The 27,089-nt window shown below is 44.2% G+C and overlaps 1 protein-coding gene across 2 annotated transcripts in view; it reads right to left on the reverse strand.

Moving 5' to 3' along the window:
* The window catches only part of FBLN2 (fibulin 2), a 630,642-nt gene that overhangs the window by 65,056 nt on the left and 538,497 nt on the right, over positions 1 to 27,089 (reverse strand). For both annotated transcript variants that reach the window (XM_085624813.1, XM_085624812.1), the window contains one exon: positions 237 to 365. In XM_085624813.1, coding sequence (XP_085480939.1) covers positions 237 to 365 — 129 coding nt within the window. The remainder of the gene's footprint in view (positions 1 to 236; positions 366 to 27,089) is intronic.

Genomic DNA, 27,089 nt, shown 5'->3' on the forward strand with positions numbered 1-27,089 from the left:
GTCAATGTATCAAAATCTGTGGGATCAGCTCAATTATGACAGAGAGGAATATGGAAGGTACTGGAAATATGATTGGTCATGAAAAAAACGTGCTTTACAAGTGCTTCCTCATTTAGCAGCTGGAAAAGGAAAAAACCCTAGACATTAAATAAGACAGCTAAATCGTATTTGGTTTAACAGATCATCAATCAGAGATCTCCCACCAATCATCCAACCCACCCTCCTGTCTTACTTACCAATGCATATCCTGCTGAACGCATCCGCTTGATACCCCCTCTGGCAGTCACAGTGGTACGTTCCTGGAAGATTGTGACAAACCTGTCCCTCTCCACAGCGGTGTACGCCAGTTTGACATTCATCAATGTCTGCAGAATACAAAAGGAATAAAGTGGCAGTCAGATCCCTGGTGAGGTACACTATGTGGTGTAAAGATCATGAAAGGACCATTTACAAGAATGAAATCCATTTATGTGGCAGGAACGCACTGTCTTCGAGCTGAAGGACATGCACACAGGTGCATGGAGAATGGATTACACTTCATCATATCCCATGGCAGAACTTGGAAGACATTTATATTTCTAGGGCTGGGGTTGGAAGATGCCAGAGCAATGCTCTCCAAAATAGTTATTTTGCTGTTTTTTTATTAATAAAAAAACAAACTGGTACAAAAGCAAGATGTCAAGTTTTTAGATGGAGCCCAATTAGAACAGTCCATTGATGACGTGGACAGCTAGAGCCTCAATAAATAAAGACACTTAGATACTGGAATGTTCTGCTCTCCACTGAAGACAATGGGGTGGCAGGGGGTCAGTAACGACATCTCCTTCAACATTCCAAAGTCATGTTTTTGTTTCTCCCTCTTTAATTTAGAGCATTCTATCATCGTTTGGTGGAATGCTCTAAAAGCATTCTAGACTTTCTGCCTCGGGCTTTATCAGTTGTTAAAGTTCCTCATCCACAGCTCGGACCTATACCTTAAGTGCAGGGCATTCAACAACTGTTATAGCCCATGGCAGCGGGCATTATTGATATATTAAGCATAAAAGAAGAGATTAAACAATAGACAGAAAGGTCTGTGTTTTTTCCAGTTGCACTCCCCGATCTATGCCGTGAAATGTTATTTAGTGGTTCGCATTGTTTTTTAATTATGATGTACCATACTCAACAGCCCATAAAAAGATATGTGAGCTCTATTCCAATTCTAATACATTTGAATTTAATCGCAATTTATTTCGCTAAAAACTTTGGCAGTCATTAATTGATAAAAACCTGTTCTGTTACTCTCGAAAAGGTCCCCAAAACGGTCATGTTTTAGAAGATTGGTTGTTTGATTTAGGTTGGGTTTTTAGTTTACCTGTGTTTATAAAGTTTTCTCTCATCTACCTTTGTTGCTCTTTTTCGAGTGCATGAGTTCTTTCTTTTTTTTACATACTGCTTTTTGCCAAATAAGTATCTGTGTCGGCCAAATTATTCACTTTCCCCACAGTAGTCGACCTCCAGAGTTTGAAACCATATATGGAGTCAGAACAATTCCCAATAATTTTGCAGCCCAGCATTTTTTTTAAATAGAAAAGGGCCTTCCTCCGCCACCACCACTCCCTGGACCAACTTCTATATTAAGGGCACTGTTTTTCGGTAGAGAGTCACACTTTATAAATCAAAAACTTCAATTCACACATTTATTATTTGAACCTCACTAATGTGTCTAACGTCCAGCATAAAGGAATATGACAGGGCTATTCAGAGTAAGAAAGCAGAAATAAATGCTTCACATCAAATTATGGTAAATGCTATTTTATAAACCACTTACTTTGTTGAGCCCACAACAAATTAGCAGATAAAACCGGCTTGCGGAGAGGATCACCCTCGGCTTACATGTAATGGAAGCATCTAAAGGGAGAACTGTGCAAGGGAGAAAACCGGCAGAGCTGCCTAACTTCATTTTATCACTTCCACTCAATGTCCTGATCAATGTGGGGGGCCATAGATCCCCTTATGCTGAAAAAGGACATAATCTTAGAGCTGGCTGCAAAATGTTTCAATTGCTATTTGCAAGGACAAATGTATGTTAACTATGCTGAGACAACCATCAATATGAAAATTTAAGTAGCGAGCTACGAAGCTTTTTAGCTATCACACTTTTCTAGAAACCCCACCGCCCTCAAATCTAATTTTAGCAGACGTAACATAACATATTTTTTTGTAAAGCGCACGCTCACCCAGAGGGTATCCTGGCGCTGAATAACAGATGTTTACTGTTATCCAACTCAATAGTACTTATTTTATCGACCACAGAAGGATGTAAGGCTGAGTGGACACACTGGGATTTGAACCTGTGACCATGAGGTCAACACAGGTCCCTACAGTAGACGCATTAGTCCACTGAGTCACCAGACCCGGTACACTGTTATTGGTTTTTATTAAACTTTCACTGTGAGAAAGTTCCCTCTTTCTGCATGGTTGCCCTCAATTTTTGCTGAATTGCTGATGTGCTTTGACTGAGTGTGCCCTGGGCTCCTGCTAATCAGGTACCCATGGCCTATGTTCTTTCCCTAAAACTGCATTGAAGTCTATACCCAATTGGCATCTCTGGCCACAGGTCAGCCCCTGGTTAATGGTACCACAGGTACCCAGGGCACTGTGACCATAGAAGGCCTCTCAGGGCTGCAGCACTTATTGTGCCACCCTTAGAGGTCCTGTACCACTACACTCACACACTGCCTTTGCAGGCTGCGTGTTTTGGTGAAGACCAAAGTAAAGAGTCAACATGGCAGATGTGTGCCATGCCTACAACCCTCTGCCCTGGCATAGGTCTGTCACCCCTCTAACTGGGTGCACTATACCAGTGGTGAGGGTACAGGTGCATGAGACCTGTACCCCTACAATGTCTAAGTCCATTCTTAGACATTGTGCAGAGCTGCCACTAAGAGTATATGGTGCTGGGAGTTTGTCATTACAAACTCCACAGTACCATAATGGCTACACTGAAAACTGAGAAGTTTGGTATCAAACTTCTCAGCACATTAAACCCACACTGATGCCAGTGTGGGATTTAATGCAACATGCACACAGAGGGCATCTTAGAGATGCCCCCTGAAAACTAACCCACCACTAGTGTCCAGGCTGAGTGGCTTCTTTCAGCTGCCACCATCAGACATGTTTCTGGACCCCTGAGCCGAGAGCCTGCTGCTCTCTGGGGCCTGAAACAATGCACATCCTGGGACGAGGTGCCAAGCCTTCTCCCCCAGGATGGGCAGGGTTCACGAAGGGGAAGCTTCAAAGGCTTGCCACCTTTGTGAGCTTCCCCAGGCCACTTGCTGCTTTCAGCAACTCGTCCCCACTAGTTCTGACCCCCACTTTGGGCGGGAGAACCGGCGGGAAAAACAAGTGAGGAAGAGAGGTGTGCCCACCTCTGCCAACTTCACCCCTCAGCCCACGCCATCTTGATGATGGGGGGACTCAGCCAACCAGGGACAGGCTCATGCCCCCCTCCCACTGGAGGGTGGCATAATAGGGGGTACACCCACCCCAGGGAAGGGACCCATTGGTCCCGGCCTTTTACCTACCTGTAACGCCCCTAAATCTAGTATTTAGGGGCACCCCTGAACCTTGCTTCCTCAGACAAGAAGAAACTACAAGAAGAAGAAGAAGAAGAAGGACCGAACAGTCATGTAGCAGCTAACAAGAGGAAGATGCCCATTGACTTGCCCCCAGCCCTAGCCACCTGTCTCCACCTCGAACATGCTCCTGCAAAATCCCAGTGTGTCCTGCAGCCAGCAACCTCGAAAACCCCGGAGGACCTGCCTGCCTTCAACCACAAAGACTTTGTCTCCCGTGAACACCGGATTTGTTCATCTGCAAACTCTGGCCTTGGCCGGAATCCGCAAATCTGCACCACTCTGCACCCACCGTCCATGGCCCGAGCTCGAGTGGGCAAACACCACGAGGATGTCACCCCGGCGATCCTGACCCAAGATCTGGCAACCCCTGACCTGCCTCAAGCCTCCTGTCGACACCTGCAGTCTAAATCCAGAAGGTCCCCCAACCGCGACCAGGAGCTGGTAAGAAGATCCGACCCTACAAGGCACCCCTGCACCCGACGCCCCATGCCTTGTGTGCCCAAACCGACGGTGCCTAACCAACCCCTAACTTCCCAACTTACCTCTCGAAGTGGTGGTCGCACCCAGAAGACCTTCGTCCCCAAGCCTGTAGTGCCTTTACAAACCGGAGGTTCCCCATTGAAAACAACAGGGCGCCCGACATCGAAACATCACCTTGCACCCGGCCACCCTAGTGCCGCTGAGGGTGCACCTTTGGTGCTACTTTGTTCCTCCATTTGCCCTGAGCTAAAGTACAGGAGCTTTGCTCCCACAACCAAGTGGCCTGCTTGCCAACAGCCACTAACCGGAGGCCCCCTATCGCCCATTGGATAACACTGGACCTCAGCACTCTGCACCCGGCCGCCCTAGTGTCGCTGAGGGTGTAACTAGAGCGCATCCTTGACCCTGGGGGACCCCTGAGTCTACCCCCTGAACCTCAACTCCCACTACCAAATACTTACCTCAAAACCGATAACACTATTTTCCTCCATAGGATAACAATGACTGTTTTTCTGTGAAAAGTTTTTAATTGTGGAGTTTGAGAAACTAAAGCAATTGTTTAAAATTGCATAATCCAACAAAGACGATTTTACTTACCTGTTTTCAGGAAATGTCCCAGAGAAGTATTTAGGTATACTACTCTGTGTAAGCCTAGTAATCTCAAAAGTTACTTACCTGCTATTTTACTAAAAAGCCTATTCAAGTCTATGTGCTGCATTTACTAAGTATTGCATTTCTCTGCATCCATACTGTAAATCAAACCAAAGTGCATATACAATTATCATTCAAACTGTATTTCAATGGCATTTCTACTGTAAAATATTTATTGCTTACCTGTGCCAGGCTTGCTTGGTTCTAGAAAATAAAATAACTAAAAGAATATTTTTATACAAAAACAATTGGTCTGAAGTTCAGTCTTTGAGTGTGTGAATTCATTTGCTGACTGAGTGTGTACAACAAATGCTTAACACTGTACTCTGATACTGCCTTACTGCTCGACCACACTACCACAAATAGAGAGTGAGGTGCTATCTAATTTGACCTCTGCCTACCTTTGGGGATCCACTGGACTCTGTGCACACTATACCTCACTTTGGTATAGTATATACAGAGCCAGATTCCTACATTCACAAGCACTGCAAAGTTAAAAATAAAAAGTTACACAGGTGATGAATGGAAACCTTCACAAATTCACTCACCCCTAGTATTTAATTATGCTTCTATACCAACCCTACTTTCCAAACCCCCCTTTTTCTTATCATCCCATCTCTTCGCTGTGGATATTCTTTATCACACACGTAGCCTACCTAATCTAACCTATCTCACATCAATAAGCTCTGTCTCCTCACTTGTACTCCTGTGTAGCCTAAACCGGTTAAGATTCTCCTCGACTTCCTTGAGAATGAAGATGTGGCTTTCACCTTTACTTCATGTCCTTTCCCACCTTCTTTTCACATTCCCCATCCTCCTCTATCCCACCATGTGCAGCTAACCAACTACACTCCGCCAATTCTCAACAGCTGAAGTCTAGCCACCATTAACCGAACTATGCGCAAGTAAGTGACAATATTTTATCTTTAGACTTTGTTTTTGCACTGACTTATTGCACAACTTTTTCAGTTTTAAACTGAGCTTTTAAATAGCTCTATCATCGCCGTTGCACTTTATTGCCAGATGGTGTTTATTTTTAGTGGTTCCTGCTTCAGGCACTGACCTAGAGCAGGGAACCAATCAGGTAGCCGGGGCAAAGCCTGCAAGAGCTCAGAGCCCATATGTTGTAGGCAGCAGTGTGGACGCTCTAGTAAGTGGCAAAATATTTCAGCCTTATTAGTTGTTTGGCGGTTCGACCGCCCTAGGACCACGTCCGCCCCCTCCAGCCACCCACGGCGCAGGCGGTACAAAGACCACTGTATCATGAGTTGACCACTGGGCTGGCGGTGTAGGGGCAGGGATCTTTTAACAGTGGTTAGTACTATTACCAAATATATCGATACTTGTGTGCATTTCGACTGCATATGTATTGGAATCACACATATGCATGATATATGTAGGACAATTGTTCCTGGTAAGACACTAAGGGGCATATTCACAAGGAACTATCGCAGACTTAACGGCACTTTATCGCAGCCAAAGTTGCGATAAATTTATCGTGCCATTCACAAGCTGGTGTTAACAGCCCACAGCACCAGTTTACCTGCGATAGCAGCCGCAAAAAACATTGCCACGGATGACCCCCGTAACTATCGCTAATAAGATGTAGAGTAGGCGTTCCCGTGACAAAAGCTGCGACAACACCACTCCACAACATTCACGACGAACAGCCAGAACTGCGATAAGAACACAAAACATGCGATAAAGCGCTTAGCAGCAGGAAAATCACACCTGCTCTGACCTGGTGCTAAGTCAGACCGCAGCCTGCACCACAAAAATGAGCACAGCCCACAGCCACATCAGAAGGGCAGCTGATGCCATGGAGCCACTGGTCATGCGGCACGAACACCCAAGAGGGCCACAACACCCACCGCCACCAGCCAAGGACCCCATACAGCACCCAGAACACCCCCCCCCGGACCACCACCCAGGCAGCGCTGACAAAGACAGCGGACCCCCAGGAAACACACCACCCTCACAGACCCAATACCTGACAATGTCATTGCCCAATACAGGCTCAAAACGACAACCATCGCACGCATCATGACCAACTGGCCGACGGCACCAACACAGCGGACAACCAACATCCCACCCCACACAAAGCTGCTGGCAGTCCTGCACCTGTTGGCCCCTGGTACCCCCAACCAACACTTGCCACAGTCGGAGGAGTCACACAGCCTGCCTCATCCCAGTCCCTCACACCTGTCCTGGACATCCACATCAGCCTGGTACCCCAGTCCCCATATGTCCAACATAATGCACAGGATTCGCTGGAGACTAAGCAAGGACCATGCGCCACAGCTGGATGCACACATGTGTTGGGGGTAATCCACAGCACACATGGCACCAAGGGAAATGCACACTCCCTTGGCAAGTACAAAATGGACCCCCCCCCCCCCACCTGAACTCCACAACCATGCAACTCACAATACTGGCAATGCACACAACATAAAATCACAACCAACATGCAAAACAACATGCCCACCCACCAGAAACGACAGAACAACTCACAATGGTAACCTGGGCAAGCCCTGCGCATGAGCCATCAATGGCATGGCACCCCAGCCACACAATAGCCAAATGTGGGGAGGGGTGGCAACCAGGCATGTGTGGAGGAGGCAAGTGACCCATGAATGGGAAAGTACACAATGCCAAGAGTAGCGGAGATGTGCTGGACAGACTGCAGCATGCGGAACACACCCATATCCATGGCGACATACACCGCTGGTGTATGGAGTGTAGTGGACAGTGGACGCAACCATGTCACCCCAGCCAGTGGGGGAGTTCACGGAAATGTTGCCTGTAACGTCCCCCCCATAAGCGTGAAGGGAGTGGGATGGCCCGGTGTACGCCAGGACAGCATAGAGGTGTGAATAAAAAGCCAGTATCCCTGGATGTGGCCCTCTTACGGAAAGCCCAATGTCTCTGCCAAGGTGGCGCCTCTCACCATGCCATGAGGCCGACGCGGTCCTCGTGAGCGGAGTTACCGGCTGGATCCCGAAGATGTCAGGCCCGCCCCTGCGCATCCAGGCCACACTGATCACCTTCCGACACCGGCGTGTGTCATGGAGGGCCCACCACGTGCCTGCGCAAGCTCCAAGCCCGAGTGCTGCGTCCTTGGCAGCCTCTCAGACTATCACAGCCTCCACGACACAGGCCCGCTTTAGACCTTTCTCGTTGACATACTCTACTGCCGCCTCCGGCCTACACTACGGTCAAGTAGGTCACACATTTGGAACTGAGTCTTGATTATACCATGGCAGAGTACATATGTTCATTGCAGAGTTTACATCAGTGTACTCCCTTCGACGTGGTGCCACCAACTCTGCATAGCATCACAACCACAAGTGTCTGTGGGCCTTCGCGGACTATTGCCCTCGGCCTATGCTGTGCACGAGTAGGTCACAGAACTGGAACTGAACATCGATTGTTGAACGGCAGATTACATATCTACGCATGCAATGAGAGGCGTGAGAGGATGACGCGTTGCAGCCCGGAGGGAATAGGATCATCGTCACGGAGGTGATCGAACACTACTGACAACTGCCCTGTTGCCACTAACTCTATACATCGCGAGCCAATGACAGCTGGCTGTGGGCCCTTGCTGACCGCGGCTCCCGGCCTACACTGTGGTCGAATAGGTCACACACACCTTCGAATTCAGCCTCGATTTGTTTATGGAAGACTTCATGTCATTGTACAGGCCTCATCGCAGACTACATCCCTTTTTAGCCCTGGTGCCAAGATGCCTATTCCCCGAGACCCATGGTCACTTTCTGGTTGGACTTTGGGGGCGACTGAGTCCATGGACTTGTCGTCGCCATCATGGTGGTGATACTGACTTCGTTGCGAAAACGAGGCTGTGGAATTCCACCTCACCATTTGCTACTTCCGGATAACATCAGACCTTTTGCCTCATGCTCTGGAGGACACTTTCCACTGTCCTCTGCAACACTCCGCAACATACACCTCGGACATTGATGAGGACTCGCTCAGGTCGCATGGCCCATCTGACTGCACTGCAAGTCACTGTCCCGTGACAGGGTGCCTGTGCCAGCCGCTGTGCATCCGGGGCCACTAACTCTGTGAAGCTCATGTCAGGGACCCTGTCTGAATGTATATTGGATGACCTCTGTGACGGTGGTCCTGGGGTCATCGACGCCATGGGCATGTGGCCCTGCGCTGTCCGCTGCCTCTGGCCTCATATGCGGACCACCAGGGCTCACACATCAAATCGAGTCCTGACCTGCCCGGACGTCACATCACCGCAGGAGGCACACGCCACCTCCGCCAGGACAATCTCCAACTTTCATCTGCAAGAGTCGAAACGGTGGTCCTGACAAACCTACGGAGTTGCAAAACACCTGTCGTGGATGCCATCATCAGACTGATACCCTGCTCAGCACTCCAGGTGTCACTGACTCAGTGCCCCGCAAGCCATCGGCCATTACTGATTGTGTTTTGTGCTGTGAAGAGGCTGCGCAGCAATGTCATCTCAATTAGTGTTTGAGACCTGGGACGTTGTTGAGGAAGCTGATGCAGGTCTCACACACCACAATGCATCTGCATCCGGAATATCTCGAAGGGACACAAACCGAGACTTTTTCTTCACATGAGTGCGCTCATCTCTAGTGCCCCAACCACAGTGCACTGCAACTCACTGACACTTCTGTTTGCATGTTGTGTGTCCTCTGGACTTTCTCTGGCTCCCTCCATGTTGCTCAGCAGTTGACTCTGTTATGCAGGTGTGTCCAGTTCCCGTTTCACTGGTGTCAACTGTTCAAGTAGTTGCCAGCACCAAGCACTCCGTGCGTGCTGGCTTACACTCACCCCACACACATCCAGACCAGGCGTCACTGTACATGTGGCCCTGCCAATAAAGGGGCCGGGCGCATGTGCCGTAGCCAGTTCAACATTATGTTTGTGTGTGTCCCTGTGGTCTTGTTGTATGCATGAGGGCCCTGGGCCCTAGGACATTACATTGTGCTATGTACAGCGGATGCAGACATGTCACCGCAGGCAGCGGGTTGGAGCTTGGACATCTAGTTTGGCCAGACATAATCTGTGGATATAGATCTATGATAAGAGATATGGAAACAATGATTACCTCTTCTTATCTGTAGGCTCTATCATTGTGGCCTCTCGGTGGGACAAAAGGCACCACAGATTATGTCATCGGAACATAATCCAACTCACTATAAGGTACTGCATAATCACATATAGTCTAATAATAACTCAGAGGGTAACGCTACAGAATTAATCCAGCTACCGAACAAGTTAGCCCTTGAATAAGTATATTACTGAGTGTTAGTATGAAGAAACCTTAGACTAGAGACAGAGATAATAATGATTGTAAATTAAAATACAATCTGAGTTGACCCTGATAGCACTTTGGTCATTTTAAAGTTACTGGTGTATCTGACACAATACTGGTTTTAAAACAACTAAGTAAAAAATCAGCAGATTTTTCTAACATAAAACAGGACAAGTATATGACCATTGAACACAGTACAACAATGAACCCAGAATGTATGTGAAAAACTGTGACACATCACAATGTCACAGTTTTTAATGAAATGTTAGGGACCAAGTGTCAGGAAATAGATGTCAATGCATATAGACAGTATAGCATAATGTGTACTTAGAACAAGTGTCTAATTTCTGTTATAAAAGATTTATATATTATGGAATGTTAGTATAAATATTTAATTGTAATGTGCATTATGACTAGCTTGTGGAATGTATATTGTCTAAACTAAGTATTTTTGCCATTTAGATCTGTTGAACACTTTTTTAGTCCTGTAGAAGGTGAAAATATCAAGGTGTCACCAAAACGCTGCGTCAACTGTTTTTAAAGTTTTTAATCTATTTGTGTGATATATTTAGATTGTAACCTCCTTTGGGAGGAGTGTTATTATGTCCATTGAATGAATAAGTGATTTACTCTGTATGTTTATAAATATACTTTTATTTTAATAAATTCCTCTTTTATATATTTCAAAGAATTTTTTCTGTGCTGGATATTCCTCATGCTAGATCAGGTGTTCTCTTACATAGACACTTGTCTCATACTTATGTTAGATTAGCGACATACTTACATAGACACTTGGTCCACGGTGAGGTGTTTTGCCCTCCTGATATCAGATTATAGAGACTTTTGTTTCTTTTTTCTCCATGGATACCATAACCCTCCATTCCCTGCCCCTACACCCATGTGGTACCCAGGCTTTGCCAGACCGCAACAAGGATTCCAACATTTCTTCCAACCTCCGACTCCCCCACCTTTTTGGAGCAAGGGCAGAGGCAGAGGAAGAAGAAGAGGCAATTAAAAACAAGTCCATGGCAGGACGCCGAGACACAGTGGCTGACCAGGAGCCAGACAACCCAAAAAAATCTGATCATCAAAAATCTCTGCCAGAACACTTTTAAGTGACAAAATAACTGTAGTTCAGAAAGGCTTAGGCTTTGTACCAAACCCTAAAGGTTCAAATTGACTGGGGAATTACACCAACTCTTCAGGAAAATACGACTCCGATCTTATTTCCAAGAGAGAGCCAGACCTGAGAAAGAATACACGGGATTTAGAACACCATCGAAATTCACCCCCACAGCTGCCATGATACCCAGTGAAATCCTCACATTCGAAAAAGCTGTGCTGAAGGAAGAGAAACAAACTGGGACCTTCAAAACCCTATAACAACCTATCACTAAGATTGAGGGGAGCATTATCTACACTGAAAGAAGATCAGACGATTGTTATAAAACCAGCTGACAAAGAGGGTGCTACAGTCCTCATGAACACAACTGACTATGATCAAGAATGCCTACGCCAGTTGGCCTGCAAGGTACTATAAGAAATTGGAAGCAGACCTCACTGAATCACTGCTAACACAGATAACAAGCATTTGCAATGCAATCGGTCTCGCCTTTGGGAACCTATATGTATTTCGCCATGCAGCACATTAGCCTGGGTGCTGAACATCTACTGTTCTTTAAAATGGAGGGAGAGTAAGTACCAAACTGTGTGACACGCCAGGTATGGGAACACATGGAGAGAAATATTGCCTTTCAGTGGGAAATGGTATAGTCCAAAGCTCTGTTTTTAATATAAAATCAGGGCCTTCGGTGGTCATATCACTGAAAATACAAGATTTGAAAAAATAATTTTTGTCTACAGGTGCTCGTGGAAGACAATTTCTCTGGACTGGAATCTAGAGCATGCTAAAGTGATTCTGGTATTATACTGACCTCTGCTGGTCGTTTTCTATCAAGACAAATAGAGGCAGTTGAACAGAAAAAAAGTCCTTAAGCGGAAGCAGACAAGTCCTAGGGCTGATCTCCAGAGCCCACATAGTACATACACATATAAGTATATAATAAGTATATACTAAAGTATATACAAAAGATCTCGAATGCTCGACCTAAACACACAAAGGGGAAAGAAGGAGGATGAGAAAGACTTAAGTACCTTCACAAAGGGAGACAGCAGGAACCAGCAAGAGGAATAAACGGGCCAAGGGTGTCAGGTACTGGATTAAAGAGCCCTGGGGTGGTTTCAATTCTAGAGAGCCCTGGTATGCGGCCCGCCAACATTTATTTAATAGGGCTTCCGAGCAGAGCTTTGGGCACCAGTACTCATTATTTGACAAATTAAGCACTGACACATCTGGAAAATACTTTCCTTCGACGATGCACACAGCACTCATCCCACTGGGGCGCAGTGCTTTCCTATTCACATTCCACTTGCAGGCTACCGCACACAGTGTGTGAAGGTGCTTCTGGCTCGTGCTCTGACCAACTTGCTTCTTTAATGGACTGTAATGGAAGTGAAGTTCCTTTTGCGCTGCAGGGCTTGGGGTTTACTGCTCTGGTGTCCCGGTGGGAGAAACACTGAGCAGCTGAAGCACGAGACAGGAAACGCGGAAATTACCCGAGAGCATAGCTGCCAAGGTTTTAGATTGCTATGTGTGACATTTTCAAAATTTCGGTGTAATTATGAGTGCCATTAGAACTACTATGAGTGACACTTTTCTCGCCAGCAAAATCAACCAATAACAGATGAGGGAAACATAAACATCTGAAATCTGACCCATTTGAGCAATGAGAAACTCTAAGATCTTAAAACTGCTGCAAATTCATGAGGTGGCTGAGTCATAATTACAACGAAATTATCAAAATATCATACATAGCAATCTGAAACCTTGGCAGATATGAAAGAGGGCGAGCATCACTTCACATGACATAGCATTGAAGACCATGCCCATACTTCTGTTCTTGACACCAAGTCTTGTTTACATAAATATTTCATAAAAGTGATAGGAAGTATGTGTTTTATTCTATTGCTATTTTATTGCTTCTCTTGTACAATGCTAATCATATAATAAAATTAGTGAATTTTGGTTGGCATAATGTATTGACTAATAAGAATAAAAAGGCTGAAGCAATGCCAATTAGACAAAAAGAAAAGAAAAATTGCATGGTAAAACAAGGAGATTAAAGTAAATCACTTTTACCAGGTGGTGTTTGTTGTCCAAGACGAGGCCATGCAAAATATTAATGTGATGGGAAAAGGTTTTCCACTTGGAGTGGGGTGAACTAAGTCGGTAAAGCTGTCACTGCAGGGGCCACCTTATTCATAAGCGAATGCTGTAAGCAGGAAAGTAAGACTTGTGAAGTAACTACTAATATTAGCCTCAGATGTCACCACTAGGAAAAAAAAAAAGCAGACAGATAGAAAGCAGGTCACATGACTCCGCTAAGAATTAACACTAAAAGGAGCAAGCACTTGCGTTAAAAATGCAGAACCACCTAACAGGGTGTGAGAGGCCCTAACACAGAGCCCAGCTGCCTCAGGCCTATAGCGTACATTAACTAGAGTCAGCTGACTCACGGACTCCGGCTGGCGCAGTTAGCAGTGTCATGACAGCATGGTGCTGGGCAAGCCTCAGGAGAGGCTGGGAAATACACACAGCGGTCACAGCAGGCTGTATTATTTCAAAATGTAACACCAGTGACGTGAGCAGTCCAGGGATCTGGCGCACCACAGCTACACAATTCATTTACTTGAATGAGTCAATAAACTAAGAGAACTGCATGTACTCTGTAGCAAAGAGAAACCTTTTAAGTCATTTTAAAACATAATTACTGCATATTTGCTTTGCCGTGGGTTTTAGAACAAGCTGCGCACGGTTCAACCTGCAGCAGAGCCTCTCTTCCTCCTGCAGAGTACATCTTCTTGCCCGTGCTGTGACCTGGGAAATGTCTGGGAGCCCCAAGAGATCGTCACATACAGGAGACTGGTCGGGCCAGGAGAGGTAGGGGATACGTTTGTACTCAGCAAGGAATGTTTGAGTACTTAAATCTCATATTTTTTTTAAATTAAATCACGGATGTTTATTTTCCAGTGTAAAAAACACTTAAGCCTCTCTTTTTAACGAATGGATAAACCTTTCCTCTTGAAGCAATATCGTGATCCGAACAAGAGGACAATACTCCCTGGGGCGCACAATTGAAAATATCTGAAATCAGTTCTTAAGTGTGTTGGATTGCTGAATTTTACTTAGCCCACATGCATGGAAATAGAGAATTTTCATATTCTGCAGCGTACATTGAAATGATGGTTCTGAGATGGACAGTTTGATTGTCTTGTGGGCTCTGTCGGCATTGACATTGGCATGGCGAATAAGGGAAAGCCGGAGAGCATACATTTTCTTTCGTCTAATTGCTGAACCGCGGATATTGTCTCATCTACAGGGTAGGTTATATAATGTTGTGACCCTAAAGCACTGCGTAAAACAGATTAGAGTAATACCAACAAGCATTGGCAATGCAATAGGACTCGCATTTACTGGAGACCTACTGCATTACAAATAGCAATGTGTGCGGGCGACGAGGCACGAGGGGGTGGCGGCGAGAAGGCGTCAGACTGCGGGAGGGGGGCACAGGAAGAAAGTAGTCTGTGCTGTGAAGAGGCCAGTAGCTGTGGAAGGACACAAATGGCTGTTATGGGGAGGGACTAACAAGCTTAAAACCAATCGGAAGGCAGCATTTAGAACCTTTGCCAATGAAGAAGATGGGCCGGAGAGTGGGCGGAGCTACCACAAAGCTTCCACACTATAGTGTATACTGCATGCCTCGCAAAGCGATGGCAGCGCATTCGCGCGGCAGCGCTAGGCGAGACCTAAAAATCACTGTGAAAGAGGCTGAAACACAAGGATGCATCTCGAAACAGGAGGCCGGTTTCCTAGTTAATACATCTCCCAGGACACCGTACTTCTATGTGTTACCTAAGATACATAAGGGCACATATCCACCACCAGGACGCCATATTGTTTCAGGAATCGAATCCCTGCTGGAACCTTTCAGCCACTTCTGTGACTACTTTCTACGTCCATTGGTCCAAGCCATCCCCTCCTTCCTCAAAGATACCAGGGATGTACTTACCTTATCACAAATACAACAACACAGAAGAAAGCAACTTCCTGATGACCCTGGATGTGGAAGCTCTCTACACAAACATCCCCCAAGATGCTACCATCGAAGTGATACACAGCTTACTACGAACAACGAGAATTCCAACCACATCCCCAGTGAATTTCATCATGGACTGTATCACCTTAGCCCTAAAAAATCATTTCTTTATGTACAAAATTAACCTGTACCATCAAATACAGGGTACTTCCATGGGGAGTACGTTTGCTGCAAGTCTGGCTTGCTTATACATGGCACATTTTAAATCCCAACATATCTTCACCGAGTCAAATCCTTTCCAAGATAACATCCTTATATGGAAACGCTACTTTGATGATATTCTCATCTTCTGGAAAGGAACAGAAGAGAGCTGCCAGAGATTCAATGATCGGATAAACACCCTGGGTCCATATCTACACTTCACAAAATCACTATCTGACAAGGAATTTCCCTTCCTAGACCTACTGATCTCCATCAACCAAGGGCATCTACACACCAAAACCTATAAAAAGTACACAGACTTCAACAGCCTTCTTCCATTTGATAGCCACCACCGGAAAGCCCTCTGAGAAAATCTGCCCTACGGCCAATTTCTTAGACTTTGGAGGAACTGCAGCTCTCTAAAGGATTACGATTCCCAAGCGGCAGCTTTGACTAGCAACCTGGAAGTTAAAAACTATCAGAGCAACATGATAAAACAAGCCAAGAAAAGGGCACGTAATAATAATCAAGATGCCCTCCTGGAAAATAACTCACTCCCTAATGAGGATGTGATAACGTTTGTCACCACCTTTACCACTCTGTCAAACAAAATCAGAAATATTATACCAAAGCAGTGGAAAATTCTGAACACAGACAACCTGAACATGGCACGGCCTAGATTCGCGTTTAAGAGAACCGAAAATCTGAGAGACCAGCTAGTACACACCAGACCACGACCCAAGAGAAATCTTAAAGAGAATACCTTGTGGGACCTCCTTCCGGTCACCCATGTGGTACATGCAATGCTTGTCCATCCACCAAAACTACCAAGATATTAGTTCTGGGCACCTTCATTTGGACACAAAGACAGCACACGAACTGTAACACCAAAAATTGTGCATACCTTATAATATGCCCACTCAAACTCCTGTACATAGATATGACCACCAGACCTGTCAAAGTTCGGATAGGTGAAGACAAAAGCACTAGCCGATGCGGACGCATCGCCACCAGGATGTGCAGTCACTTTACCGAAGCTAAACATTCTGCAGATGACATAAATTGGACTATCATAGAGGCGAATCCTACATAGAGTACCACCGATGGGTACACCGCCTCCAGACATGCAAGAAGCAACTAAATGAAGATATCCCCTGCATCAAATTATAACCTGCCTGAACTACCTGTGACTCCATTGTGTCAGAAAAGGTTATGCACATAAAACCTTGGGGTTGACAAGATGAACCCTACAACTCGTATCTTTTTTAAATCTGTACTGGACTACATAATGTCAGCCCTAAAACACTCACTGAGATAAAGATGACACATCTCTCTACCAGACCCTCCTGAGAGTGATCCTATGTACATATTTACACATATATCTATATATACCTTGTCCCTCCGACAACCCAGAAACACAAGGTTCTTGGAAGTTAGACAACCCCTATGAATCTACCACTCGTAGTCAGGAGATGGGTATGGGGGACCAACCATATGTATAACCCAATGACATATCTACAGAGGGCTATGTCTGGTGCGGTTTAACAATTAGCGCCTCTCCGTACCTCTATGTTAGACTAAATAATCTCCATCTATTTCCATTATTACTTGTAGCTTCTAATGACTTTAACTATTATAATCCTTCATTTTAGTACCTTGATGACACACTTGCTTGTATGAAGATCATGTCACGGGCTAACCACACCACTATCAAATCTTCATTATATTTATCATCCCAAATCTTATTTGTAGCAAAACCCAAACCTTTTTTGGAGTTGTAACACTGTTTCCCACTCCAATATGGCATCTGGACATGCGCAATGGCAGAGGACACGCCCACCGGAAGTCAGACAACCGGAAGTTAGGCAACAGGATGGAATCTACATGATGGATGCTGCTCAACCGTGTGGCCACCATTCAGGCACGCATGGTCGAGGGCAGGTGCAGCGAGAAGCGACCCGGTGAAACCGTAAGTAGTTCTGTCTACCTACTGAAGGTAATAACAACGGAACCGGGACTCATGCTAACAATGACCTCGGCTTTTAAACATGCCTCCTCTTTCTTCCCCGTTCCCTCTTGATACTGACAGTCCGTAACGGTGCGTGTCACAGTGCGCTAGCCTATGAAGTTCGATTACTAGAAGAAGTAGGTAAGACTATGCCGTTATCTGTCTATTATCTACATGGCTTTCTCACATAACTACGAATAGTGCCACCTCACAGAAGCGATACTAACATACAAGGGGAATGTGGCTAGGGCAATTATATTACAGTATATAAGATGTTGATAAAGTACATGAGAGGTGCAATGACCTTGAAACAAATGATGGCTCCTGACAGTGATATTATTTGTTGTTCGTTTTAATAATTTTTTAATGACCAGATAGTCTTTGCCAGATGTCTGTGAACCAACAAGACATGACTGGACACCATCTAATATGTTTATGTTACATGTTTGTCTATGTACCGTCTCTTTTCTCTCCTCTCTCCCAGCTATCTATGTCGAACCAACGATGATAATTATCACAAGCAGGTGCCACCCCACAAAAAGAGAGGGGGAACGCTCATTCTGAGTCTGAGAGTGGGGTTGACTCACTATTAACTCAAATTCATTTTGTTCCTGATGAAGCGCCAAGGATCAGTTTGCCCATTTTTAGGCGCGAAAAATGTCGACTTTCTTCTTTTTTTAGCTACTAGAGGTCATCATTACCCCATAAGTAACAATAACCCACAGGTTTTTTACTCTGACAAGAGAATCCGCATATTAAAACCATTGTGATATCCCCTACCCAGTTTTAATTATTTAGTTTCACACTCACTTCGCAGTACCCCACTAGGACACTCTCACACTCATCAAATGGTGAAATCGTGAAATAAAAAGATCTCCCCTAAAGTGACCCTTCGGGGGACCCGTAGGGCATTGCAGCGCCAGCCCAACGAGGAGCACCCGCCCGATGATGAAGCATGACATCCCTAGGGATGTGTGAAGGCAACAAGAGACATTCTTGTTGACTGTCCCCTAAAGATTGGTGCAGTACCTAGTTACCTACTCTCTCTCCTCTTGTCTCTTGACACTCTTAGTCTCTTACAAGGAACAGTAACCCTGTGTTCAATTTGGAGCACAGTTACTGGACCTTGATTAGCTCCTAGTTCCCCTCTCCCTTTATTTGATCATATTTGAGACAATACCATATACCCATTACCTGAGTTCGGCCCATTTGTGGGCGGTCCTGGCAATGGGTATATGGTATGAAAAGAACTCACCTGTAGATCACCACACATGGGGTCGTAATCCATGGGGTGAAGACCCTGCTATGAACGGGGGACCTGGAGATAGGGATCCACGTTGGAATCTTCCTGGCAGAAGAAGAAAGGGGTGAGTACGCACCCCAAATCCTTCGTCACCGCCACCTTGAAAATGGCGGTAAGACCGCCATGGTTTGCTTGTGGAACAGACAACTCGTAATACGTACAGTGGTGTAGCTCCACTGTACCACCCTATGGCGGCTGCCTTTTCCAGACCGCGAGCCTGGCAGTCTGTTGGCGTCTCAGCAGTCCAGCAGCAATCTTTGCAAAGCCAATCCACCCAACTTGTTATATGGCGGTTGGACCGCCGAGCACACCGCGCTCAGACCGCCAACGGTGGTCCATGGGACCACCAAACTCGTAATAGGGCCATCTGTCTTTTCCACTGACTTTTTTCACAACTTTTTCATTTTTAAACTCAGCTTTTAAATACCCCTATCATGGCAGTTGCACTTTATTGTCCGAGGGTGTTTGTTTTTAGTGGTTCCTGCTTTGCACGCTGACGTAGAGCAGGGAACCAATCAGGTAGCAGGGAGCCGATATGTTGTAGGCAGCAGCGCCGACACGCTGCTGACACATCGAAGGTACGTCAAAGGGAAGCCTGCCTGCACCCAAGCAGTGCCCAGCATCAACCTCACTGCTGGTTTCCCACCCCAACCCAATACTTTACTTAGCTACATAAGGGAAGACTTGCTGAAGCTCTACTCTTCAGATAAGAACTGTTATTGTTCCATTCTTGAGCCCCTTAAGATTATGGACACTCTGAAGTGTCCAGGCTGTAATCTCACTTTAACCAATCTTAAAATTGGTACAGACAATTTGTTAAATCTGTTAAATACCAACATACCTATATCTCAGTGAATAATACGCTGCACTTTAATTAATTTATGAACTACAAACAGTTTTGTCGGGTGAACAAAATCTCCTCAAGGGAAATTGTAAAATAATGTTTTTCATTAAACATTAAATACTAAAAGGGCCTATAAATTGTCCCTCAAGCATGTGTGAAACTCTTCCTACTCAAAAAACACAATTTTTTAAAGAAAAATTATTTACAAAAACCACTGACAAAACACAACCATTAACTTTTTTTAAATATATTATTTTTCATATATCAAAACATGTATTTTCATCTCTTTTCATATTTCTCTTTTCAACGGCTGTCCAGAGAACATAAAGAACAATACATCACATTAACATATACATAGTGAAAATCACAAATATCCCGGTGATCACATACACAAACATGAGACCTTGGAACCATAAATAATCAAAATTTCTCAAAAATGTTTTGTTCAGTGTATCCTTATATCTTCTTTACATATTCCAAGGATAGCTGACATAGGACATAACGTAATGTTGTCGACGTTTCGATCCTGTGATCAAGTGCTATTCACTATGCATCCTGGCGGGTCTTCCTCAGGACTAAAACAGACCAAAGGGCAGCATTAAATGTATTCAAAGAAAGACACGCAGTAAGAAGCAGACAAGACAGGAGCTGCTGCTGCTTATTTTCAATGAAGCCACAATTGGGCCAAGAGGACTGCAATTGAAGGAGGGTATTATTAACCCCATCCCCACATCGAGTGAACCCCGGCTGGGGTCTGGGATATCATATTACATAACTAATGGATACTATTTTGGACACGCAATATGTGTATTTCTTTGAATACATTTAAGGCTGCCCTTTGGTCTGTTTTAGTTTCTGCAGCTACATGACACAAATAGGAAAATGGATGTCCAACAACTTCCTTAAACTGAACTCCGTAAAAACAGAGGTTCTTTTATTGGGTAACGTTTGTTGGTACCCAAATTAGTGCTTGCAGGAATTGGGTATCCTGCCTATCGCTGTCACAAAAGTGGGAAACTTAGGGATTCTTTTCGATGACAAATTGTAATTCGAAAAGCTAGTTAATGCTGTGACTTCATCTTCCTTTTTCACCTTGGAAATTCTAAGTAAAGTGTTTTTTTTATCCAACAGGATTTGCAGAAGTCGTTTGTTACAGCTCTTGTGCTTTCCAAACTGGATGACTGTAATGCCCTCTATACCAACATGCAGCAAAAACATCTAAACAAACTACATAATAATCCACCAAAGTTGACTTTGAAAAACCACTACAATAAGCTTTGTTCTTTCTTGATCTGTGGGTTGATGCCCTTATCCCATGGGAATAAAACTGACCATCCATTGTAATTGTTTGTATCCAGTACATACCGTTTGTCCTTGTTGATGGGTGGATCTATATAGACCTGCATAGCCACATTATCAGGAATAATAAAGCAGAGTCAACACTATATAATGTAAAATAGATCCACTGTATAGAGTCCTGAATAGCCACATAATCAGGAACATAATGCAGAGTCAACACTATATAATGTAAAATAGATCCACTCTTACATGTCTAGACACAATGGCGTATAACAAGATAAGAGTACCATTCTAGTCACTCTAGCACAACACCAAAATGCTTCCCTAAGAGGTGCTCCTGTAATTTATTGCAATCATGCACTTACTGATGGTGTGACTAAGAAATAGGTATCAACAGTTTAGAAGATTGAAGCTCTTCAAGATTCACATGCTGTGAATCATCAGTTATTGTTCAGTCAGGAAACTACCCTTATTTCTTTTGATTGTTTTTTACTTTTTGGGAGTTGACCAGAGAAGGAATTCTGCCAGCACCCAATGACGTTGAATGTAAGCCCACAATGCCCCAATAGTTGATCACTATTTTAAGATTATGTTGTCTTCTGTACAAACTTTATAGTTCATTGTTTTTATTTTCCTTGTCTTATTACTTGCAGTCAATAATAACCCCTTCAAACGTTATTGTTTTAAGATTATAAAAACCATAACAATGTTGCCATGTATACAAATACTACATAACATAATGCATAATATGTGATACTTGATTACACAAGATTTCATAGGAGTTACGGTCTCACCAGGGACAGGGACATTCCTAAATGTTTGATAAATCTTGAACCAACATGGTTATCATTAATAACGTGCCATAGTATTATTAGCGCCTAAACCAATAGTGAATAAAAATCATCAAAACAGTAATTTCATCTGTAGAAGTTAAAACCACCCTGATTATTATTAGTAATGTGCAGCAGTACTATTAAAACCCAATTCACCAAGACTTATTAGCAGATAGTCATCAATAAAATGTTGTTCTGCTACTAAGTGCAACAATTCTTTTAAGTAAAAATCATCATGTGTAAGCACTGAGTGTATACTGCCTGCGTTCATTGACTCACATAAGTTCTCATGGGCCTATAGTTAAGCCTGAGCGGAGCTTTCTGAGTTTCATTCAGCGGAATTCCACAGAGTTACTGAAAAACTCAGCTGAATTTTGTAGAGTTCCATGAGCAGGCGGAGTATTGCTTGGCTACCCAAAATATTAACATTTAAAAGTACATCAAATGACCCGCTAAATAAACTTGTTAGCATTTCTTTGAGGGGAGGGCGCCAGGGCTTCCAACCAGTCATCAGTTTCCTTATCGGTCCTATTTAGGGCTCCTCTTCACTCTGTAGAGGTAATTAGGTGCTGCCCTAAAGTAGCCAGGAGAAGGTAGGCTCCATTTGGTCAATTGCTCAGCCTGGGGATAGTGCAGTCCCAAAGCAGGCGAGCTGCGAGCTCCCTAGCCTGCAGGATTTGATCGGGTCCAGCCTCTTCTAAGGGTGCTGGCAATGCTGCCAGACTACTGGCGCCGTGCTTTCTTTCGCTGTGGGTGCCATGCTGCCTGGAGGTCTCTCTCTCGCACCCACATGAGACTTTGGATTGTGATAATCTGAGTGTAGCTTCAAGGCTCTCAGGGAGAAAAAGGCACGACACTGGACGTGTGGCATTAGCGTTACCCTAAGTGAAAGAGATTAAAGCTTACGCAATAGACATTTTCAGTATAAAACTCTAACTACAAAGGCAAAGATTGATCAGTATGTGTTTGGGGTTCAGGTAACTGTCAGAAACAAACACAGCATTATGAGAAACTAGAATGGGGTTAAAAAATATAAGAAGGGGTGTCCAAGTACATTTATGACCATGAAAGTATCACTTCCACTTCACAGAACATTACGAACGCATACCATGATTATGTTCTTTAGGATTTTGTTCCAGCACAACTCTCTTAATAGAGTGAGGTTTGTGGCTTTGAATATCAAATGATTACCAATTTATAATTTAAAAAAAAAAAAAATGATATATTTGTTGCTGACAGCCAGCATTGTGATGGTAATTTGTGGAGAGACAAGTCAGTGAAGATTGTAGAGTGACCTGGGAATTTTGTCTTCCAATGAGAAACAACACTGAGGAGCCAGTAGGCAGTTTTATTCATGGCTCAGTTAGTTGTAACAAACCAACACAACAACAGTCCTATTGAGGTGAGGCCCAAGTCTGGCTGTTATTCCAGTCTACACAAAGGCTTCTTGCATATAAGTAAAGACTAACTATAACTTACTTGGCTGCTTAAGTTATTTGACCATGTGGAATTGTTATATATCATCTGCTGAAAGCCCAATGTGACGAGCACTACAAAAAACAACTATTACTAAACAAACTACTGAAAGTAATCAGCGAGTGCTAAACGAGATGAGATGCAATAGGTCTGCAGCAGAGGTGCAGTGAAACAAGCAGGCCCCCTGATAAAACAGAAATACTGCTTATGTGTAAAAGTTACTAAATTTGACCCACATGCTATATGTCAAAGCACTAAATCATGACTTTCCTATGAAAAGGCTTTTTAAAGTGATCATGGGAACAAGAAAGCCAAAAAGCGTATGGATTTAACAATAATCAATTACAACTAGAACTAGAAAGAGAAGAGAGGGTGTTACAGGCAATACATTCAACCTTGTTTCTTGCAATGGCCAGGGAATTATGTGACTCTGGGAGCAGGGTTATCAAATCTTTTCAAATTCAAGGGTGTGGGACTGAACGCTGCATGGAATGGTGCTGTAGATGGTGCAGCGTGACAGATGGTATGGGGTGCAATGTGACTGGTATTGATGGGGTCCAGTGTGACAGGTGGGGATGGGGTGTAGCATGATAGGTGGGGAATCGGGGTGCGGCATGGCAGGTGGGGATGGAGTAAAGCACAACAGGTGCGGATGGCTTGCAACATGGCAGTAATATGGCGAGGATGGCATAGAGAAACAGCAGGGAGATAATAATAACAATGTGCCGTAGCAGAAGATTCTTACAGGGAAAGATGTGTGCAGCAAGCCAGAGAGCATCACAAGGAGCAGTGGCAAATATCACTTAGACTGTGCAGTTGAGTGTGCGCTGCACAGCTGTGGGGTACATGGGGGTCTTGCATGGCATGGAGTGCCACATGGCAGGGGATGGAGTGAGGTAGTGTGAAGGAGTCATGTGCAGTATTGCGAAGGCTATGTTGTACGGCAAGGGGTGCAGTGCAGCAGTGCCACTGACACACAGACACGACTTCCTCGGCACTTACATGATTCCTGACAACCCAGGAGGCCAGCGTGGTGGGCAGCTCAGTTAGTCCCAGGCAGCTGCAGTCCAGCAGGCCCACAGAGCAGGTGCAGTTCAATGAGCAAGACGTTGAGATGGCAGGTCCAAGCAGGAGCAAAGTGAGGACCAGAGAAAGCAGCATCCTGGAGGGGCAAGGGCTTCAGGACAGCCTTGTGCTGAGGGGCTTAAAGCACAACTGCGAGCATCGGGGTACCCAAATCCGTAGCAACGCCCACCATGAAGTGTTCAGGAGTGGCAGGAAGCTCACCTGCTCCCCAGTCTCAGACCTCCGCTGCACGGATCCTGCCAGCAACAGACTCTTAACCAGGGTGACTACACTCTGGCTGTTAAAGCTATCGGTAGACAACACCGGCAACTGGCAAGCTGTGCTGCATGGCAGAGCACCAGCCGGGCAAGCAGTGCCCCTGCGGCTGCATGTACCTTTAGAGCCCATGTGCGTCTTGGACCAGTCACTTCCGAGGCGTCACTTCCGGAGTATCTGGGCAGTGTTTCCGGGGTGGGCCATTCACTTTTTAAACAATTATAGGGTTAAGCGAAAGTGCCCCTCCTACTAGTAGTCACGTATACCTCCTTTGGTAGGGATGAATGGTGCGTGTGCCGGCAATCTCTGCTCCACCGGTTTAGGCTGCGTTGTGGCCAAACTCCATGCTCCAAGCGTTGCGCAGAGTTGCAAAAACTCAGTGAACTCTGCCCACAGAGCAGAGTTTACTGCTCAGGCCAACCTATAGGTCAAGAGAGTTCTGATCGTATACTTTTTTTATATAAAGTCAAGAAGTTCATCATTTTGCAGTTGAGCTGAGCATCGTTTGGATCAAGTCTTTTTATTATAGCCTTCATACAGCATCGGATGCCCCTAGCGTAATTTTTTTTTATTAATATGCTTTCTTTAAAAAGGGGCATATACAAACCAGGTGGATAATATCCTCCTTTACTGCACCAAATAATCTACGTCTTTGGGCAGTTGTATTTCCAGAATGGTTGGGCAGCCATGAATGGCAGCGTGCCAAGATGAGTTGCCATTGCTTTTTCTTTGCGTGCACCGAGAATGTCGTACTTGGGTATGAGGCTAGTTTCAGGGTTTTATAAGATCGTAGTACCATCCAAGCGTGCGTGCGGCTAGTTAGTCTGTTTGAATCACCTAAAAGAGAGTGCATTTTAGCAACTTTATTTATTACTTGGTGAAAGGCTGGAAAAGGCAAGTTTGTATTTCACAGGTCTGTTTTGTTTGTTGCTTCCAACGATGACAACAGATATTTGCTGTGGATGGAATGAGGATCTGTTTCCAATGCCTGCCATCGGGCGTTATTTAAGAAAAGTGAGATGTAGAGTTGTTTGGATATATTAGTGAAAGCAAACAAATATTTTGTGAAAGAAATAAGGTATATAGTGCGAATGAACGAGAGAAACAGAAAAAGAGATAGGATAAAGGGATAGCTTGAGAGATATAGTGAGAAATTAGTGGGTTAGTGAAGAGAGAGATAAGGTATAGGAAGGCAAGATAGAGAAAAAGCAGTGATTTTTTGGGGGGCGGAGAAACAGTGGGAGTTAGCTACAGCTGTTTTTTTATTAACAGTATGATAGAGGTGCTGTTTTAATTATATAAATGTAAAATGTAAAAATGCCCATATCAAATGGTAACATACACTTTATGTTCAAAATATTAAAGGGCCATTTGTAGAGCAAGTATGACTAGAGCTGCAAATGATAAAATTGGAAACCAGTTTAGAATCACGATCTCAGCTTAACATCCTGTTATTATGTCCAAATCAGTTTTCTATCCATGCACCTAAAAAAGGGAAATGTGTTACATTGTTGCTGACAAAGTTATTTAAGTCTTGGCGTCGCACTAGCATATAGTAATTTTGGGTAAATCACACCATTTAAGCCATATTAACTGTGAAGACTTTAGGGACTTTTAAACTGTAATATAAAATCTATTCCAATAGAAAAAAGACAGCTTGTAACAGTATGGGGTAATATACAAGATAATAAAAATTAAGTATTTCTGCATACTGTTAGAAGCTGATTTTTTTTACGTGGTAAGAGGTTTTACAGCTCGTGAAGTCTTAACAGTGAATATGGCTTAAACTGTGAGATTTGCACAAGATCACTATATGTTCTGGTGACGCCAAGATTGAAATGACATCGCAAGTAACAATGTAACATATTTTTAGGTAACCAGAGAGAAAAGTGATGTATTCACAATAGCAGGATTTTGAGCGGAAGTAATGATTGTAACCTGGTTTCCTTTGTTATCATTTGCTGCTTTAGTCGTATTTGTTTTACAAAAGGCCCTTTAATCTTTTAAACAAAGTGTATGCAGCTATGTGATATGGGCATTTTTAAAGACCTTAACAAACAAAAATATTAGTGGTATGGGGAAGCTGGGTTGCTAGTTGTTTGGCCTCCTGCCAGAGTCAAGGTCCTTATAATCATGCTTACTGTACAGTTTGTAAATGTTTAATTGTTCGCAAATTTGTGTACCATGAACTTGAAAGGAAGGACTTTGTGCATTTTCTGTAAACGAACACAGTAATTGTGCTTAAAATTCTTTTTACAGATAATAGGCTCTAGCGACAATTATTATACAGGGGAGTCCAATATGCAAACACGTTACAGGAGCAATGTTTTCCATTGTATGTCTCCCTGTTGCGTGCATTGTTCTCCCCACTTCTGATAACTGAACAAATAACTTTGTCCACAACATGAAAAATGTAGCACCCTGCTGACATTTCTGAATATCATGTTTTTTAAAGCTTCTTTATTTATAAATAAATAAGTGTGTGTACAGTGTAGGGGTGGGCGGAATTTGCGGAATTAACCTTCGCAAATTATCGCGAGAATGTTTAAAATTATCGCAAACA

Source organism: Triturus cristatus, chromosome 9 (assembly GCF_964204655.1).
Source record: "Triturus cristatus chromosome 9, aTriCri1.1, whole genome shotgun sequence".
NCBI lineage: Eukaryota > Metazoa > Chordata > Amphibia > Caudata > Salamandridae > Triturus > Triturus cristatus.